The following is a 21,917-nucleotide window of genomic DNA, read 5'->3' as shown; positions in this document are numbered from 1 at the left end:
CCCTCCACCCCTTGGCTCCCAGCCCCATTCCTGATGAAGGGCTTTTGCCTGAAACTTTGATCCTCCTGCTCCTCAGATGCTGCCCGACCTGCTGTGCTTTTCTAGCACCACATTTTTGGCTTCAGGGATGGGCACTACTCCTCTCAACAGACTTATACGATGTAAAATACGGACAGTTGGAACAACACACATATGCAGATACATTGTCCAGTCGGCCCCTTCCCTTAAGAGGGAGGGTTGAAAATTCCCTACTTCTCTCAAAAATCAGGAACTTGATGAAGGGCTTATGCCCGAAATGTCTATTCTCCTGCTGCTTGGATGCTGCCTGACCTGCTGTGCTTTTCCAGCACCACACTCTCTACTTTGATCTTCAGCATCTGCAATCCTCATTTCTGCCTTTGGATTATTCAGCTTGGAAAGACAACAGAGCCAGACTCTGGGAATATCAAAACGAATCATTTCTCAGTAGTTAGCTGGCAGAGCAAAGAGAGAAGAAAATTGATTCATAACAACAGAACAGGAAGGCTTGCTCTCCCTCACCACCTCTCGCTCACTCTCACTTTGCCTAAACACCTCTCAAAATAAATGGCATGTTAAAGGCACCCACGCACCAAGAACTGAATTGCACAATTTCACCACTAGTGAGAAACAAGAAAATAGCAAATGAGTCACACATTCAGCTTTCACTCGAAGAACTGTTAAAGCATACTTGTTATTATCTTTTTGTTTAAACTGGACACTTGCTGCCTTTCCTCATGTAAACTTGTTAGCTAGGTTTATGAGAGTTTGATGTCGTGTTTTATTATTATTTCAGGGCTGTAGGTTAATGCTTTTTTTAATCAAGAAAACCTTGGAATTGGCACCTTAAATTTGGTCTAGTTAAATGAGTTAAAATTAAAGTTCATAGCTGTGTGCTAAAAAGAAATGAAGGTATTTGTTGTAACAGACTGAGAAGGGAACTGATTCCCCTTGTCTGCTCATAACACTTGATTCCCACATGAAGAAAGGCAGCTTAAGGAAGGACAATTGATGTAAGTAGATTTTCATAGAACCAGATACAATATGAGTCTCTCCCTATAAGAGAATAACAAAGAAATATTCGAGGGCCCAGGGTTGTATGCTAATGTTTGGGGATGCAATGAAGCTTAGGGCAGCTGCTGCAAAAGCCCAGTGAAGAAAGACCATGACTAAGGTCTCTCTCCTGAGGGATTGTAAAGCCCTTGGGCTGTGTGCAACCAAACTTATTTGACATGAAATGTAAATACACGTTGTAAATATAACACAGAATAGGAAGTGTAGTAAAGTACCTCAGAGTACCTCATAATGTATTGAAAGCAATGCAGTGTAAAATTTGAACTGTTGTGTAATGTATCTTCATACGTTTTATGTATAAAGTATATTTTTGCAAAAAGAAACTGCGATTTATTGGAAGGGAAGGAAGATGAAAATGAATAGGCTGAGAATCCAGGGACAATTTAAGTTGAGTAGCAAAAGAACCAAACATGACAATGCAATGCATGGTTAGGATTGGGGATGCATTACGTGAGAGTGTGCTAGAGGAAGATTCAATCATGGCTTGCACAAGGAAACTGGAAAAACTTCTGCATGAATAAAGATACAGGGCTACAAGGAAAGGGGAGGAGAGTAGGACTAATAGTTCCTCTTAATAGAAAACTGACATGAACATGAAGGGCTGAATAACCTCATTCAATGCTTTAATCAGTCTGTAGTTCTATAATGCTAATTACATTTTGCTTCAGTCATTAAAAAAAACCTAAAAAATTGTTAAGCAGATATAAGAATGGAGAGCATTCACAGAATATTTAATGTCGTTGGATGATGTTACCATAGTACATTTACCTGGCAGTTGTTTAACAAACTTGTTTCTCATCTTAGTTGATGAGTAGTTGCGTTTGTGTTTTCAGGCTTCCAAGACGCGTTCACTGGTGATAGCAAATTATCGCTTTCACGGCTTTCTGGCCACCTTGCTGGTTGGCATCCTAACAATAATGCCTGGAATGAGAAACTTTATCCCAAGTGGAAGAGAAATGACATCCGATGGAAAAACTGCTGGAAAGGTAAGAACCAGAAGGAAATCTCTATCCAAGTATTTGTACTGCAGGCCCTCCTTCTGTCCAGGTGGTCTTTGAATTCTCTTTAGTTAAAAGAGAATTTTAAAATTTATTCATGGGATTTGGGTGTGGCTGGAAAGGATAATATTAGTTGACCATCCTAATTGCCGTCAAGAAATTCAAAATTAACAGCGTTTTGAGTCCTGAAGTCCATGTGCTGTTGGTACACCTATAGCACCTATAGTGCTGTTAGGAAGGGGGTTCCAGAATTTTAACATAACAATAGTGAACAAATGATGATAAAGTTCAGGATGATGTATGGCTTAAAGGTAAATTCAATGGTGTTTTCTTGCATCAGCTGCCGTATGCTCCAGGTAGTACTGTTCTTCAGTTTGGAAAGTGTTGTTGAGAGACCCTTGGCCACTTGTTGTAGTACAAGATATAGAAGGCACTGCTGCTACTGTGTGTCAGAAGTGGAACACCTAAATGTTTAAGTTAGTGGATGGGTACTTGATTAAATAGTATCTACAGTTCATTGACTGCAGCATTTCAAGACAGTTCACCTTTGCTTTGTCCTGGATAGTATTGAGCTGCTTGAGTGCTGGTGGAGCTTCACCCATTCAGGTAAATGGAGAGTATTCCATAACTCTTGTGACTGGTGCCTTGAGATGGTACAAAGACTTTGAGAGTCAGGAGATATATTACTCTCCACAGAATTCCAAGTCTTTGAAGTGCTGTATTAGCTATGGTATTTCTATTGCTGATTTGGGGCGGCACAGTGGCTCAGTGGTTAGCACTGCTGCCTCACTGCACCAGGGATCCAGGTTCGATCCCAGCCTTGGGCGACTGTCCTGTGTGGAGTTTGCACATTCTCCCTGTGTCAGTGTGGGTTTCCTCCAGGTGCTCCGGATATGCAGGTTAGATGAATTGGCCATGCTAAAGTGCCCATAATATTCAGGGATATGTAGAATAGGTGCATTAGTCAGGGGTAAATATAGGGTAGGGGAATGGCCCTGGGTGGTTTACTCTTCGGAGGGTCAGTGTGGACTTGTTGGGCCAAAGGGCCTATTTCCATACTGTAAGGATTCTGATCCTGAGTTAAGTTTCTGGACAGTGATAACTAGATTGTTGATGATAGGGGATTCAGTAATGATAATGCCCCTGATCATTGGCGGGGGGGGGGGAGAGGGAAGACAGATTCTCACTCATTTGAGGTAATCGTTATATAGCTCTGTATGAAGTGAATACTATGTGCTACTTATCAGATGAAGCCTGATTGTTGTCCAGGTCTTGCTGCATGTGGCATCGATTACTTCAGTATCTGAGGAATTGCAAAAGGCACTGTGCACTTTTCAGAGAACATCTCCACTTTTGATCTTAGGGTGGAAGGAAGGTCATTAATGAAGCTGAAATTGAGTGCAAGTTTCCTGAGGAGTTCCGCGATATACTAAGGCTGGAATGATTCACCTCCAAAACTACAACCACCTTACTTTTGTTCAAGCTATGACCTTAATCAATTGAGTGGTTTTCTCCTGATTCCCATTCATTTCAATTTTGCTAGGGCTCCTTGATGTCATACTTAGTCAAGCACTACCTTGATATCAAGTGCTATTACCCTTACTTCACCTCTGGAATTTATCTGCTTGTCCACGCTTGCACCAAATCAATAATGAGGCCTGGAGCCTGGTGATCCTCACTGAATTCAAATTGAGCATCTTGATGAATCATTGCCTCTTGACACCTTCCACCATGTTTCTCATGATTGATGGTAGATTGACAGGGTGGTAACTGACATAGTTAGATTTTTTTTCCTTTTTATAGAGAAGACAAGCATGGACAATTTGCTACATTGTTGATGCAGTTATTTTGGAATGGCTTGATTAGGAGCATAGCTAGTTCTGGAACACGAGATGTCAGGATTTCAGAAGTGATATTATCAGGGCCCAAAGCTTCTGCAGTGTCCAGTTCCTTGATATCACTTGGAGTAAACTGAATTGCTGAAGAATACTATGTGTGATGCTGGAACTTGAGGAGAAAACTGGGATGAATCATCTCCTTAGCACTTCTGTTTAGAGATAGTTTCAAATGCTTCAGTCTTGCCTTTCGTACTCTCAAAGTGGGCTACCACATAGTTGAATTTGGAGATATTCACTATACGTCCTCCTTTTTTTAGTATAATTCATGACTAATGTGGCAGGACTGCAGAGTGCAATATGATCTGTTCATTGTGGGATTGCTTTGCCATGTCTGTTGCATACTGCTTCCATAGCCTACCATGTGCGTAGACCTCATTGAAACCTGATTTTTTTTAGATATGCCTGTGATTCTCCTTTCATGTCCTCTTGCAATCTCCCCTGGTCTGATGGACTGGTAGAGTGAATGATATACCATGCTGTGATGTTACAGATTGTAATTTAATACAATTTTGCTGCTGTTGATGGGTCACTGTTCCTTAAGGATGTCCAGTTTTCAGATGCTTGATCTATGTTTTATAAAGCCTACAGTATCTGAGTTGGTGATTTAGCAAATACCATTTATATTCAGTGTTTTGTCTAAGCCCTTAGCTGGTATCAACATGAGCATTTCCATGTAAGTACTACTCAAGTCATTCCCTTTAAGTTACTGCATGCGTGCAATTGCCTAAAGAAATTTTAAAGGGTCTCTAAACTTTTTTTAAAAATCAACTAAGTACAATAAAACGCATCTCAGTTTATGCAGTAAATATTTGCAGGCATCGGATTAAGTCAATAACTTAAATCTATGATCAAGTATATATTATTAATCTCTCTGGATTAATAATAAAACAATTGGCTAAATTGTTACATTTGGATAAAATCAAGTTTGTATGACTGTTTTAGAATTAGTTCAGTAGCTTGGAGATCATGGGGAGAAATTCATTTGAACCAATTTTTAGACTAGGAATTAACACTGTGGATGCAGTAAGGCCCCAACCAGGATAGTGACATCAGCTTGAAATTGGGCCTTGGGCAACACATTCCAATAATTTATTTCCTTCTCCTCTTGGTTCCTCATTTTAGAAAATCAAAGCAGCTAGTTCTTGTGCCTCACTCGTGCAGGGAAATTTTAATGTGAACAGCATGGGATAGTCTAATTTCTCAGGTGTTATACAAAATAAATTGGAACGTCACTATTAGCATATGCAAAAGATCTGACATTTATACAAGACCAAAATAGTATTGCACATTTTTCAGTCATGCTTGGGGCACAGAACATATCCTACAAAATTTGAAACTTTGCTCTATTTTCTGGAACAAAACATCAATTCCTTCCCTGAGTTCTTAGATCGCAGGATAGCATCAGTATCCTAAAATATATATCTCAGTTCTTCAAAGGCAGGAATAATTACATTAGTAATAATCCTCTTAAATTTTATTGAAAACAGTAAACTGAAAATTCTGACTTACTAACCGTTAATGCTAAAACTTGATTTATCTCGGAACAGGCACTGTCCCTCGCATTATAAAATAGAATAATTTATTGATGCTAATGTTTGTAATTAATTCCAAAACGTTTTAATTTTCCATGGGATACTGTGAGAAGGTTTCCTCTATTTACTATTGATGGTGAATATATTCTTTGAAATTCAGTTTATAGTTTCAATTATTATTTTGTAGTTTGAACCATATCTCTGAGCAAATATTATGCTTAATACCAAAAAGTATCTGTTTTCTCCCTTTTTCAATTCATTTGTTTTCTCTTTCAGGAGGAAAGGTCATCGCCCACTTGGGCAATGATGGGCCTACACTGGTTAGAGCGAATGTAACTTTTAACGTGGTGCTTAAATTACCTAAATGTCAAAAAGAGGATGATAATGGTGATATCGTTTATGACAAAAACTGCAAAAATGGTAAACCTTTGTGTGCATATGCATGTGTGCTATGTAGGATAAACCTCCATTGATCAAATTCAGTGAATTCAATCATTTACATAATCTATTTGCACTATTATGTGTAATTTGAGAAGGATAGAAATTGAAGTGTGCACAGAATTGGACACTCAAGAAGTGATAAATGCTGGGTTCTGCTTTGAAATAATGAAGCCAAGGCATATAAAACCTTGTGTCTCACTTTCATGAAGAAGGCAATCCGTAGAGAAGAGTAGGTGGCTCAGCTGGAAAGTATTGTTGAAGATTGGGTCATTGCTGATATCAGTTGCCATTTATGGAAGAGTTCTAAACTTTTGGAAGCCTCAATGAATTTCCTTAATCACTCAACTACAACTACAAATCTCTTTCAACCATAATTGTTGACTTCTGGGCAAGTGAAATTGACCATAGGTTGGTTTTGCTGCATTATTAAAAAGATCAGTTGAACAATGGCACTAGGAAGTAGGTAATATAATACCATCAGTTAAAAAGAAGAGAACATTAAAACTGGTAATGGCAGACCAATTAAACCAAAGTAAATCAAGTAAAATGAAACATTTAGGCAATCATATGATAATTACAGAATTTGATAGATTTTTGTTAACCGAAGGTATTAAGAAATTATGGAGAAAAGGCAGAAATGTGATGTTAAAATGCAAATCAACCACAATCTCATTGAATTGCAGAAGAAACCTGAGGGGTTAAACGCCTACTCCTGTTCCTTTTGGTGAAACTTTGAGGAAGTGATCGGCTTTGGTCTACTGGCTGGAGAGCTGGTATGAAATCCATGTTGCCTTATTTGGAGAGTGCCCACTAAACCACAAGCCTATCAGGCAGTTGACAGACAACTAGTGACCCTTTCCCTGGGATCATGACCCTACGGGAGATCTTGCCTACCTGGCTAATCAAAGACCCGGAGCCATTCCTCAATAGTATCACTGGAGAGGACCTCGACAAACAGCCAATGAAGTTGCAGAATGATCTGGCTGCAGGTGGTAAATGGCAGGAAGAGTTTCACTGTATCAGGATTGCATGAAGGACAACATGCCCAATGGGGTGGCTGTTAGTGGTTTCCCGTCCCCTCCTACACTCTCCCAGGGGACAGAGCCTTCTGGGTTCCCTTTGAAGCAGGAAACCCCTTTCCCGATAACAATGGAATATGAGGCTCTTAAAGATGTCTTTAATTGTCTAAAGACCTCAATTGATGGCAGGCAGGGAGGCCATCTATGGATGTTGTGGACTCGAATACCCGTGTGTTCAGCTGCCATTTTTCCACATGATGAAACGCTTTATGTGTCTCTAAACACACTACTGGTGAGGACAGATTATTCTTTCCTGTGCTTCCCTTTCCGTCCTTTTCTTTCCCCCTCTCCCTTAACTCGTCAATATGTTGTCTATTGAGGCATTAAGGATTTTTCAGCACTGGTTTCCCCAGTGATCCTAAATGCTGCATCTTAAAGGAGCAATCTTCCAACTCTGAATCGCGTAAGCAGTTGAACGCTGGGATTATGATAAGAATCACCATGATGCGTTGACTAAGCAATGCATCAACATGAATTTGGGCTCAAGACCTCCGCATCCTTTGCTGCATCCTCCAGTCACGAGCGAAAAAGCCAATTTTTGAAATAAAAATCGTAAATACGTTTTTATCATACGCCATTTTGATATTGTTACAAATTATTCTAACACAATATTCCCCTAGACAGATAAATTGAACTAAATGATGCTAATAAGTTATGTGATTTGAGGGACTTAGATTTTCAATCAAAGTAAGATAGGATTAACATTAATTAATAGACCTTGAACCTAGTTGAGCACTTGATTACAGATTGAAGTGATGAAGACTGTTGTTTTAATGCTGAAACTCGAGTAAATGTTGTGCATGAACAGAGATTACCCTATGATTAGAGTAGTAGGTTATCCCACGAGGACAGCTTGAGACGTTTCTTGATCTCAAGACAACAGCTGCCTTAGTGACTTGCCATTCACTTCTCATGTCAGTAGCAGCATGGATCCATGAGTCAGGTTAACTATTGTCAATTGTGACATCTCCTACATTGGCAAGTAATGTTCCAGTCAAATTTGAAATTGAAAGATCCAGTTGGCTCTTCAGAAGTGGGAGAACTCCATCCAATGGCATGTCCAATTTCTCCAAATATGGGACTGCTGCAAGTAAGATGATCAATGGTATATGTATGAATATATTGAGCATTATACAATTTTTCAGGTTATTATGTACTTTAAGATGGTTATCTCCATATTGGTTAGATATACAGTATCCAGGAATAATATGGACATTATGAATCTGATAGACCAATTTTTGTGTACATTGTAGTCTTCAATGGGCAACCTTCACATTGCCATATTTCTTATATAAATAATATCCTAAACAATGTAGTAGAGTCTTAATTCACCAAACATACCACATAATTCTGACATATAAAACACTCTTCTAATCTGTTATTTTGTTTCTGATCTGTTGCAATGACAATTTTAAAATCTTCTGCATGTATTCCATTGCATGTATTCAATAGTATCTTCAAATAATGATCATTTATTGGAAGGAGAATGTACATTTCTAAATATGATTCCAATTTTAGTCACTAATGCCAGTGATTATTTTCTAGCATCTTCATTCTTTCCTGGGCAATATGTATATAACTGGAGTTCCTGGATTGATGAATATGGTTGGTTTAACCACACCACGTTTACCAAATATAATGTCTTCCCAGATGGTCATTCTTTTCCTAGACATATGGATTGGAGGCATAAGAACTTTGTCTATATTTGGCATACCCAAGGTTGGTATAACAATATTTCCTACAAATGTGAAGAGATTTCTTTAAAGGCTTTGCTGACCATATGTGTTTTAAATATAGGCCAATACTATCAAAATATTGGGCGATCCAGTATGACTCTTTCTATCAATACGACTAACATCACACTGGGTGACCATATGATGACTGTGTCTGTCTATCGAAGAGATCACCATAGAAAAAAATACATTCCAATTGCAACAGCAAGTGGCCCATACACGGTTACAGGTGAGATTGTGTTTGGGATAACCCATCTATTGATCAGTAGTTTCAGCAGTTTTGGTACCCTGACAAAAAAATGGAAACAAACTGGTGTTCATACTTATGAGGAATGTGTAAAGCAAATTGCAATTTTATAAAATTGAGGCACTAGTTGTGAGGATGTATGTCTTTTCATTTAACTTTGTAAAGCTTGTAATATTTATAAGGCCTTGTGTGATGATTATGAAAAAGCTGTAAACTATGGTACAGGGCCACTTCATACATTTTGTTCAGCATGTATACTCCACTAAGAATGAGATGTACAGTTTTAGTCTCCTTATCCAAGAATGGATATACCTGCTGAACAGAGTGCAACAAAGATTCACTCATCTGATTCCTTGTAAGAAATGACTGTTCAATGAGGAGAGATTGATTTGAGCAGGCTAATATTTCCTAGCGTTTAGAAGATATCATTGAATCATTTTAAACTCTTAAGGAGTTTAGTATGGTCAGCACAGGGAAGATGTTTCCACTGGCTGATGAGCCAAGAATTAAGGATGAAGTCTCAGAATATGGATCAGTCATTTAGAACTGAGATCAAGATTTTTTTTCATTTCCAAGGGTTGTGAATATTTGTAAATCTGTATCCCAAATGGCTGTTGATGCTGTGTTCTTGAGAATATCTACGGTAGAAATTGATACATTTTTGAATGCCAAAGGAAGATTTGGAAGTGGGACTTGTTGGGGAAGCTGGAGGTGAGATTGAAGATAAACCGTGATCATATAGAATAGTGAAATAGATTCAAAGGTTTAAATGCTTTTACACCTTTTCTTATGCTAAACTGTAATTTACAATTTGTGAAAGTGAATTGGCAACTCCTTTTTACATTTGCTCATGGGAGGTGGGTATCATTTGTAAGATCATATTTATCACCTATCCCAATTGGTGATGAGTTGGCTTTTTGAACAACTGCAGACTGTATAGCGTCGGCACATTCCACAAAGCTCTAAGGAAAGAAGCTCCAAGATATTCATCCAGCAACAGTAGGAACAGTAATAATGTTCCAAGTCAAGGATCATATTCCTTCGAACAGAAATAGAAATTGCTAGAAAAGTGCAGCATGTCTGGCAGCATTTGTGGACAGAAACCTGATTTAATGTTTTGGTTCCAGTGATCCCTCTTCAGAACTGATATTCCTATGTATCTGTTGCCCTTGTTCTTCTCGGTGAGAGAGTGAATTTGGAAAATGCTGTTGACGAAATCGTGGTAAATTGCTGCAACAATTTTGCAGATGGTATGCATTGCTACCACAGTCCGACAGATTTGGAAGGAGTGGCATATTGTATTCTTACCAAGTGGGTTGCCTTGTCCTGGACTGTATCAAATGTCTTGAATATTGGAACTGAACTCATCCAGGCATGTTAGGAATTTTTTTTAATCTCACACCTGACGTGCTTTGTAGATGATTGAAAGGCTTTGAACAGCCAGGAGATGAGTTAAAAGCTGCAGAATTCCTAATCTTTGACCAGATCCTGTAGTCACTGTAGTAATATGACCATTAAAAGTTATGTTTCTGGTCAGCAGTGGCACTGTCACACCCATTCACCCTTTTGCCCAAAAAATGTTGATGATAGGTGAATCAACAATAGTAAGTCCTGTTGAATGTTGAGGAGAGGTGTTCAGCTTCTCTGCTGTAGTAGATGGTCTTTGCCTCACTCAAATGTTGCTTACCATTTTTCAGCCAAACTAGAAGCTTACTTCACATGGGTATGATCAGTCTCATTTTATTACATATGAAACTGTGTGCCTTTGTTCAACTTTCATAAGTAGATTTAGATCATATCTCCCTCCCAGAGGCCAGTCCTTATTCTGTTTGGTAGCTGCACCCGATATTCCCCTGAATTGTTTCTCGTAATTAGGATACATACTCACTATCTCTGACAAGGGACATTTGCCCTCTATCTTATCCAGGGTCGCACCCATTTTTATCCAATTTATTGTATACCTTCACAAAATTCATACTATTGTCTTGTACCTTTGTAAGGTTTCTGTTTTTAGTGCCTATTTAAACGATCTCATTCAGTGGTCCATCAGGGCACGTGAGAGTGAAATGAGGGAAACAAGCACACAAAAATGCAGACCGAGAGTAACGAAGGTATAACCTTACCTTGTGGCCCCGTTGGTGTCAAGTCCGACCTTTAGGTGAAGCTCTTCTTTTCCAAGTTCACTCACACGTATCCCTTGTTGGAACCCTGCTCACAGCAACAAATTGTTAAAGTACCTATTCAAAACAGCTCAGGGAATCCCTGATGGACTCGACCTGTAAGCCTCTCTTGGTTCATCCCGGAGATCGTACTCTCTGGCAGTCTGGAATATAAAACTCTTATAGACAGCTTAGTTTAAATTATTATCTTTATTTACCAATGGCATCAATGTTATACTATAACGTAGATACCAACACGCCAAGCTTGAGCTAAGGTTTTAAAACCATTAGCAGAGTAGCAGCGCCAGCTCTTACCCCTAAGAGCTCTCTCAGGCTACTCCCCTTGTTGCTGTAAATAAGCTGTCTTTATACAGAAATTGGTACTGAGATTACAAAAACACCACATGTCCTTAACCAGATAAGCAACAATAAAATGGCAAACGTTTGTAGAGGAAAACAAACGTAATTGACAGGTCTGAGTATGCTTGACTAATTAAGCTCCATGCACATCAAAGTGGGAAACCCTGATCTAGCCAGGCCAAATGGCCAATTGCCTTTAGCTAGATAAGCTCCCTTTTAACAGTACAGCATAATGAGAGACTTATCTAAACTATGTGGAAAAGGTCATGAGGTAATTTCGCTCAGCTCACATGCCCTGTATCATTATCCTACAAAACAGCTTTATAAAAAAAAATCATCTTAGATTTCCAAAATGCACATTCAATTCATAACCTTCCAGAATCATGAGCTCCAGGGAACAACACACAATCATTCAATACATGACAAGCAAGTGTACACTCAAATCAGACCACAAAAGAGTTAACTTTTCCACCTGTCTCTCCCTCTCACTGTGTCCCTTGAAGCCTTAGGTCAGTGAATGTAATTTATAGAAGAATGTTTTCTCTCTGTCACACATATGAACATCTTCCAACTTTCTTACCGTGTTAGTTTCAGCCTTTGTGTTTTCCTAGCTTGTAAGGGTAATATGACGTTCACACTCCAGAACAGTCAAAATTCCCTGAGCCATTTCGAATAGGTACTTTACCAATTTGAGCTTCATAAGTTCAAATCTCCTCTGTGTGGTATACATGAAAATGTATCAGGATTACGTGTATATTCTACTTAGCTTATTAAATTACAAGTTCTTTTCCTATTGAGTATGAGTTTTGTTAAGAGTCTTCAATATAATTGAGTTATCCAACGTCCAACTATAAAATATGTGCAGCTTCCATCCCTCAGGGTCAAAAGGAAGTATTGCCACCCATTCCACAAGTGAACAAATGTTATCACTTTATTCACACCGATCCATTGACTCTACGAACAGATGTCCTTAATTGTTCTTAAACAGTGCCCCCCTCCGCTGGTGTTAAGCACTTTCCTGCATATCCTGTCACAGATGTGTCGCATGTAAGGCTACAAGCTTTCTCACTATCATTAACAGAACTCCCCACTTCTAACCTTTTGATGGAGGGGAGATCATTGATGAAGTAGCTGAAGATGGTTAGACCTAGGACATATGAGGAACCGGGCTCTTGTGAACAGTGGTAATGTCTCTAATTCAGAGCCAAGATATGGGTTCAAGTGCCACCTGCTCTAGAAGGGTGTCTTAACATCTCTGATCAGGTTGATATAGAAAATATCTACTCTGAGGAACTGGGACTCCCATGTCAATGGTAATGCCCCTACATCTGAGCATTGAAACTTGGGGTTCAAGTTCCACCTGTTCCAAAGGTATGTAGTAATATCTCTGCAAAGTTGACTTGAAAATATTTTACTCTGAGGAACTAGGAACTCTTTTGCACAGTGGTAATATTCCTGCTTCAGAGCTCGGAGACCCAAATTCAGTCCCATCTGCTGCAGAAGATGTCATAACATCTCTGAATAGGTTGATGGAGAAAATATCTACTCTGAGGAACTCCAGCATTATTTCCTGGGACTGAGATGATTGACCTCAAACAGCCACAACTGTCTCCATTTGTGATAGGTATTAATTCAATCAATGATGTTGTCCGCCCCGATAGCTTGTGACTTAATTTTATGGGAGCTCTTTGATGTCACACTTGGTCAAAAGCTAGCTTGATGGCAAATGCCTCTCCATTTATATCTGTCCCTTAATTTTAATTTCCATTGACGTCACTACAAAATAGATTGTTGATTTGCTATCACCTGCTTTACACAATCACATCAAGCCAAAATTACCCTGAAAGGTAATCAGAAATTTGTATGAAAATAAAATTAAAGGAATAGGAATAATTAAATGAAACCATTAGAATTACTAGATAATATTCTGATGGAAATTTGAGTCATCAATAGTCACAGGTGAGGTGCCGAAGACTGGAGGTTGGCTGATGTGGTGCCACTGTTTAAGAAGGGTGGTAAGGGCAAGCCAGGGAACTATAGACCAGTGAGCCTGATGTCGGTGGTGGGCAAGTTGTTGGAAGAAATCCTGAGGGACAGGATGTACATGTATTTGGAAAGGCAAGGACTGATTTGGGATAGTCAGCATGGCTTTGTGCATGGGAAATCATGTCTCACAAACTTGATCGAGTTTTTTGAAGAAGCAACAAAGAAGATTGATGAGGGCAGAGCGGGGGTAGATGTGTTCTATATGGACTTCAGTAAGGCTTTTGACAAGGTTCCCCATGGTAGACTGGTCAGCAAGGTTAGATCTCATGGAATACAGGGAGAACTAGGCACTTGGATACAGAACTGGCTCAAAGATAGAAGACAGAGGGTGGTGGTGGAGGGTTGTTTTTCAGACTGGAGGCCTGTGACCAGTGCCACAAGGATTGGTGCTGGGTCCTCTACTTTTCGTCATTTATATAAATGATTTGGATGTGAGCATAAGAGTTAGTAAGTTTGCAGATGACACCAAAACTGGAGGAGTAGGGGACAGCGAAGAAGGTTACATCAGATTACAACAGGATCTTGATCAGATGGGTCAATGGGCTGAGAAGTGACAGATGGAGTTAAATTCAAATAAATGCGAGGTGCAGCATTTTGGGAAAGCAAATCTTAGCAGGACTTATGCACGTAATGGTAAGGTCCTAGGGAGTGTTACTGAACAAAGAGACCTTGGAGTGCAGGTTCATAGCTCCTTGAAAGTGGAGTCACAGGCAGATAGGATAGTGAAGAAGGCGTTTGGTATGCTTTCCTTTATTGGTCAGAGTATTGAGTACAGGAGTTGGGAGGTCATGTTGCGGCTGTACAGGACATTGGTTAGGCCACTGTTAGAATATTGCATGCAATTCTGTTCTCCTCCTATTGGAAAGATGTTGTGAAACTTGAAAGGGTTCAGAAAAGATTTACAAGGCTGTTGCCAGGGTTGGAGGATTTGAACAATAGGGAGAGGCTGAACAGGCTGGGATTGTATTCCCTGGAGCTCCAGAGGTTGAGGGTGACCTTATAGAGGTTTACAAAATTACGAGGGGCATGGATAGGATAAATAGACAAAGTCTTTTCCCTGTGGTCGGGGAGTCCAGAACTAGAGGGCATAGGTTTGGGGTGAGAGGGGAAAGATATAAAAGAGACCTAAGGGGTAACTTTTTCACACAGAGGGTGGTATGTGTATGGAATGAGCTGCCGGAGGAAGTGGTGGAGACTAGTACAATTGCAACATTTAAAAAACATTTGGATGGATATGTGAATAGGAAGGGTTTGGAGGGATATGGGCCAGGTGCTGGCAGGTGGGACTAGATTGGGTTGGGATATCTGGTCGGCATGGATAGGTTGGACCGAAGGATTTGTTTCTATGCTGTACATCTCTATGACCCTATGACTTAAGGTCACGAAAATCTTTGACAAGGCTATAAGGGCAGGGAATTTCAGTGTTGGTGGGTAATATCATTCTGTATTTCCTATCTAAATACTGTTAACTGTCACAGAAAACAAAGTTGTGAGAATTTCAAATTTGGAAAGGATATGTGACTTTGCAAAATATGATTTTTTTTCAGATCATATTCCAACATATGTGCACATTTCACAAAAAAACAATCGCAATACCACAAAAAATACCTACATCAAGGACTTAGATGTTATCTTTGAAGTTAAACTTCATGATCCCAGTGAATATCTGAAAAATGCTGCCATATCCTATAGTTGGGATTTTGGTGATGGACATGCGCTTTTATCAAAAAGTCCAACTGTTCTACACAACTTCACTAGTTCAGGGAATTTCAAACCTAAATTGATTGTTGAGGCAATTCTATTAGTTTCCTGTAGCTCCATTATACCAACTACATTGAGCCCAACTACAGAACAGGGCACTACAACTGAATTGAGCACTCCAACCAAAGGGAGCATGACAACCGATTGGAGCACCACGATCAAACAGAGCACTACGATTATATCGAGCCCTACCACCGAACAGAGCCCTACCACTGAACAGAGCCCTACCACTGAACAGAGCCCTACCACTGAACAGAGCTCTACCACTGAACAGAGCCCTACCACTCAACAGAGCCCTACCACCGAACAGAGCCCTACCACCGAACAGAGCTCTGCAACTAAACTGAGCACTGTGACCAATGCAGATACTACAACTGGTATGTTTGATTTTTTTTATTTTACAATACAGTGCCAAGAGGGAGTAATGCAGTCAAATGTTTAACACAATGCTTTTTAATATTGAATTTTTTTAAAATTAAATTTTTTTGTAAAATTAAAATGTTATTTTGTTTCTGAGACACCGGTGAGAAGATAAACATCTCCTGGCAGACTACTGCAACTTTAGAGGATGAACACAGAAATGCTGGGAAAACTGTGTAAACATTTACACCGTTTTGCCAGCATTTACACAGCTTTTCTGCCAAAGATACAGTGGGCAGCTGGGAAAATCTCCTTGAAATCTGAAATTTCCAAATATTTTCAATTGTTTATGATACTTGCATGTACTTACCTATCTTTATTTCCAAAAGTGTTGTACATGGGGACTCAAGAACAAATGTCAAAACGTCAGATAAAGCAGAATTAGAAAATACAGAATAATTGAAACTGAACATGTAGTTGTTATTCTGACTCTGTTTTAAAATCATTTATTCTGTCATCTGCTGTTTATGTTTCTGTTATGAATCATTTGTCCGTTTTTTAGGTGGGCATTGTTCAAGTTAACTTATTTGTGGAAACACTATAGCACACCCAAGGCAGACCAATGTGCTTACAGGTTTATAAATTTTAAAAAATCTGCAGATGCTGGAATCCAAAATAGACAGGCAGGAGGCTGGAAGAACGCAGCAAGCCAGGCAGCATCAAGAGGTGGAGAAGTCGACGTTTCAGGTGTAACCCTTCTTCAGGACTGGGTGTGGGGGAGCTGCAGATAAAGGGGGAGGCAGCAGCAAGGTGTAAGGTGTGGGGATAGGTGAGGACAGGTAGAGGGTATGACCTGGTTAGTCAATGGGAGGAATGAATCCAGTTGGTGGAAGGGAGGGGAAGGGTCTGGGAAGGGAGTTGGAGGATGGGGAGGGAGGTAATTTGAAATTGGAGAACTCAATATTGAGTCCTCCAGGCTGTAGGGTGCACAGGCAGAAGATAAAGTGTTCTTTCAATAGGAGCTGTGGTTTGCTTTGGCAATGGAGGCCAAGGATGGTCATGTTGGAAAGGGAGTGGTTGAGGGAATTAAAATGGGTGGTGACTCTTTTAACCTCATTTACAGCATCAGGTGCTCCCGATGTGGTCTTCTCCAAACCGGGGACACCAAGTATAAACTCAGGGTCTGCAGGGACCGACTGGACCTCCCAGTCACCGCCCATTTCAATTCCCCCAACCACTCCCTTTCCAAATGACCATCCTTGGCCTCCTCCATTGCTAAAACAAACCACAGCTCCTATTGGAGGAACAACATTGTATCTTCTACCTGCACCCTACAGCCTGGAAGACTGAACATTGAGCTCTCCAATTTCAAATAACCTCCCTCCCATCCCCTGACTCTCTTCCTAGCCCCTTCCCCTTCTTCCACTGCTCCCTGCCACCAACTGGATTCATTCCTCTCATTGACCAATTAGGTCATATCCTCTACTTGTCTTCACCTATCCCCACTTCACTACTCTGCCCCCGCCTCTCCCTTTATCTACAGCATCCCCACACCCACCCCCAGTCCTGAAGAAGGGTTACACCCGAAACGTCGACTTTTACACCTCTTGATGCTGCCTGGCTTGCTGTGTTCTTCCAGCCTCCTGCCTGTCAACTATAGGTTTACAGAGGCAGTTTCTATTAAAAATCTGTACATAGTGGTTTATAATAACAGGAAGTACAAACACATTTCTATTATATTCCTAATCAATCACCCATGCTTCTTACAAATTGGAAATTATAATTGTATGTAGAATTTCAGACAGATAATTGAAAAAGGAGTATGAAGTGGGAATAGGAGTGAAGGGAAGTTGGAAAATGGGAAAGACAGAATGTAAGAGAAGGGGGATAAAGGTGAGAATATGGAGGTGGCAAAGAGGAGGATGGGGTGGAAACAGCTAGAGAAGGACACGAGGAGTAGGTGTGAAGATAGAAAGAAATGAAGAGAAAGCACAGAACTGGATGCAGGAAAGTAGGGTGAAGAATATGGAGAGGAGGACATGCGGAGGGGTTAGCAAGGAGGAGACTTCGAGGTAAATGGAGAGATAGGGAAGGAATGGGATGTGAAGCAGTGGCAGTGGACAGGAGAAAAGGAAAGAGGTAGTGAGAAGAATCGGAGAAAGAGGGGGAGAAGAGGAGTTGACAGGAGAGGGATGGGAGGAGGAGAGAGAAAGAAAGAGGAAAAGGAAATGGGAAGTTAATCTATTGTGAAAGGAGAAGGAAGGAAACATGCAAGTGGAAAAGAGGAAAGAAAGGGATGAAAGGGGAATTGGGATAAATGTGGAGAAGGGTTGAGCGGATAGATCACATTTGGTTGGATAATATAAATATTCCCATTTAGCTTCTTCTTCAACCTTCCTCAATTCCTCACATTCCCCCTCATTTCCTTATCCCTTTCCCAACCTCAACCAACTCTTTCACTACTTCTTCCTTCCTTCTAGCTCTCTTCTTCCCTCTACCTTTTGTCTTCCTTCTGTCTCCAATTTTTCTTACATATGGCGACCGTATGAATGATTGTGCTTATGCTCAATTCAAATGTTCTTTATCTCACTTAACCTTGTTCCCTCAAAAGTTACAACATCTTGTTACTTCTGTTGCTTCTATGTCAGCAAAAGCAACCACCCTCACAAGAATACATGAAGCTGCAAGACCTACAACTTCTCCAATAGGTTCTTTTTACTGACAAGGGAAGGAAGTAAGGTCGAGATGTTTACGCAGCACATGAAGCAAAAATGATAGACAAAAATCTAATTCCAAAAGCGCAAAGAGAAATAAAAATACAAAAATGTTGATAATGCACATCAGGTCCATCAGTTTCTGAAAGGACAAAGGACATGCAATCATTCAAGTACAGATCCTTTGCTAGAATTAGAAATGGGAAGATAAGAGAGATCAGCGATAGAAGTGAAGGCAGAGTGTGGGTGTAGAGATCATGAGTTGGAAATACTGATCCTTGTCAGAAAAAGGTCTTACAGGTAAAATAGGCAAATTTATAAGCTCAGTAGTTAAGAGAGTGAAAACGTTGAGCAAATGGAGTAGCAATGGTGGTCGGGGTTGAAATCATTTGTAAAGTAATATGACAATAATGATCATGGTCAGTTTTAGAAATTAAATTTAACTTCCACCAGCTTTGATCCTGTGTAACCAGGAGAGTAGTCTGGGGATCTGAATTACTATTCCAGTGACATGACCACTGCACCACCCTCTCCTTCTAGATCCCAAGCAAACTAATACTGAGTCAAGGTCAGGGGACAAAATCATCTTCACATTTTAAGTCACCCAATGGTATTCTTGGAGTCTCTGCTCAGAGGGAGAATGTCCAATCACACCCAATCACATGGCAGCTAGCAAATGATTAGATGTGCAAGGCAAAGATCCTGGTCAAACATGCAGGAGGCATGGACAGGGAGTCACTGGCTCCACCATTACAGGGGCAAGCATTCAGATCCATATTTGAATAACACTGAGATAGCAATGCACACTTTCCATCCAGCAAGAATTGATCTACTGGCAGTTATACAGTGACAATTGCCTCATTCCTACTGGATGGTGTCACAGGCCTTCCTGCTGTATCATTTCATTGCCCTTTCCCTGAAAGGTGACACTAAACCCACGACCCCCTTTTATTTTTGACCAATTTTGAATCACATTAGAGCTTTCTTTGGCACCATCAGCCAGCTCACTGCAACTGCCTCCCATTCTGCACCCCTGTCAAGTCTGATTACCTTTGACCTTGCAACATGTCATCCTCGACTCTTCTTCTGTCATGCTTGCCCTTTGTTATCTGAAATTCTTAGGTCTTCATCATTGACTTTCCCAATATTTCCCTTGATATCCCCACATCCTACTTGAACTACCACCTATCAATGTTGTAGTCCAACTTTCTCACTCTGTCACTCACAAGCTTTGATAGGGCTGCCACTGCCCTCCTTCCCATGGTCAGCCATGTTTTCTTCCTTGTTCACAGCTCCCATCTGATTTCAGTGCATTGATGCCTCCTCTCCCTTAGTTTACAAAGCTCCCCATTCAAGGAAACCAATTACTACTCAGTCTAAATCCACCAGTGTGACTCCTTTGCTTGCTACACACCAGCTTTAACTGAAAGCACATCTTTATCTTATTCTGCATGCTTAATTCCAAATGTACAAATTATTCTGATTTGTATTTTAATGAGTGTTCATGACATGCTAATATATTAAAAATAGATTTCTTTTACTTGCCATTGCAAAGCACAATCTGTTGTCAGTCCACCAGAACCAAATTTTATCCTGAAATCGGGAATTTGACATTGCTGAATTAACTGTCCTCTCTAGTCTCACTTCCCACTCTCAGGAACATCACAATATTCCACTGAGGAATTCATCAAAACTAGGGTAAACAAAATAGTCACAATGAAAAAACTAATGATATTGATGATGATAAATCCCCAGGATTGGTTTCCATTCCTTGAATTAAAACAAAAAGTGAGAACAATGCAGATACCATAAATATAATCTGTCAAAGTCCTCTTGACTCAGGAATTGCTCCTCGAAGTTAGAAACATGTACATGTTATTTTATTAGGAAAGATGATGAAGGAAATTATTGTTCATTTCTTAACATCTTTTGTCAGGAAATTGCTGAAGGATAAAGTGGCTGAAAACCTTAACCATTTTTAGTTGATTAGGAGGATCCAGCAGGGATTTATGAAGAGGATGTCATGCCTGACAAATCCAAAATTTTTTTTAAGGAAGTGGTTGAATTTGTGAACGGGAATTTCGATAGTTGTTATTTATATGGCAGTGTTGGTGTTGACTGTGATGCATGGAGGGTACACTCGCACATAATGGCATTGGATGAATAAACTCCAGTGACCAGCTTCTCCTTCACTCTAAATGCAGCATATTTGGCATTACTGTCACAAACACATTTTACCAACAAGCTAATAAACTGAGAAGGAGGATCGCAAAGTGTTAAATTGTATACAGTTGCTGTGTTGGGAGAATCCCAGGATGGCAGTTTCCCACATTATTCTTTCAGAGAGAGAAAGAGGAGCACTTCTGCTCTACCTGAGCCAACAAAATAATGTCAGAACTTGTCTCTGTTTTGCTTTAAGCCAGGTTTGATTGAGCAGAGTGATTACATGAGGCTCTCTGCCCTGTATGTGGTTAAAATAGCATCAGAGACTATGAATGACATGGAACCTTGAATACGAAAGAATGGCACTTCTGCGTAGTTCAGGTGCATATGTCAACTACCTAGTTTAAGGCTCTGGGGATATCATTGTAAGTCAACTATCTCTATTTCTACTCTAATAATCCCCTGTTTCCCACAGTTAGAATCTCCCCAATGTGTTGTTAAAAACATGCTTGTCCTTCGTGTGTAGTATTTAATGTATTCATTTTATTTCCTCCCCAGGTACCACAACAACAATTGCTTATACCAATGGTACAAACAGTCCACTGCAGCTTGAGAAAAGAGATGTCTCAGGATTATCCTGTAATCTTCACAGATATGGTTACTTTGAAACAAATATCACAGTTGTGGGTATGCAATATTATTTGAAAATTGTGTTGCAATCAAATATCCCAACCCAATCTGGTCTCACCTGCCAGTACCCAGCCCATAACCCTCCAAACCCTTCCTATTCATATACCCATCCAAATGCCTCTTAAATGTTGCACCACATCTTCCACCACATCCTCTGGCAGCTCATTCCATACACGTACCACCCTCTGCGTGAAAAGGTTGCCCCTTAGGTCTCTTTTATATCTTTCCCCTCTCACCCTAAACCTATGCCCTCTAGTTCTGGACTCCCCGACCCCAGGGAAAAGACTTTGTCTATTTATCCTATCCATGCCCCTCGTAATTTTGTAAACCTCTATAAGGTCACCCCTCAGCCTCTGACGCTCCAGGGAAAACAGCCCAGCCTGTTCAGCCTCTCTCGATATCTCAAATCCTCCAACCCTGGAAACATGCTTGTAAATCTTTTCTCAACCCTTTCAAGTTTCACAACATCTTTCCGATAGGAAGGAGACCAGAATTGCATGCAATATTCCAACAGTGGCCTAACCAATGTCCTGTACAGCCGCAACATGACCTCCCAACTCCTGTACTCAATACTCTGACCAATAAAGGAAAGCATACCAAACGCATTCTTCACTATCCTATCTACCTGTGACTCCACTTTCAAG

General features: G+C 40.2%; 1 protein-coding gene across 1 annotated transcript in view; it reads left to right on the top strand.

The window, feature by feature from the left end:
• gpnmb (glycoprotein (transmembrane) nmb) overlaps positions 1-21,917 on the top strand; it is a 42,109-nt gene that overhangs the window by 8,526 nt on the left and 11,666 nt on the right. The window contains exons 2-7 of the mRNA XM_043689752.1: positions 1,926-2,078; positions 5,797-5,940; positions 8,586-8,759; positions 8,838-9,002; positions 15,133-15,723; positions 21,142-21,270. Of these exons, the coding sequence (XP_043545687.1) occupies positions 1,926-2,078; positions 5,797-5,940; positions 8,586-8,759; positions 8,838-9,002; positions 15,133-15,723; positions 21,142-21,270 (1,356 nt within the window). The remainder of the gene's footprint in view (positions 1-1,925; positions 2,079-5,796; positions 5,941-8,585; positions 8,760-8,837; positions 9,003-15,132; positions 15,724-21,141; positions 21,271-21,917) is intronic.

The sequence above is a fragment of the Chiloscyllium plagiosum genome, chromosome 5 (assembly GCF_004010195.1).
Source record: "Chiloscyllium plagiosum isolate BGI_BamShark_2017 chromosome 5, ASM401019v2, whole genome shotgun sequence".
NCBI lineage: Eukaryota > Metazoa > Chordata > Chondrichthyes > Orectolobiformes > Hemiscylliidae > Chiloscyllium > Chiloscyllium plagiosum.
The sequence above is the reverse complement of the archived record's forward strand: the minus strand, read 5'-3'. Positions and strand labels throughout refer to the sequence as shown.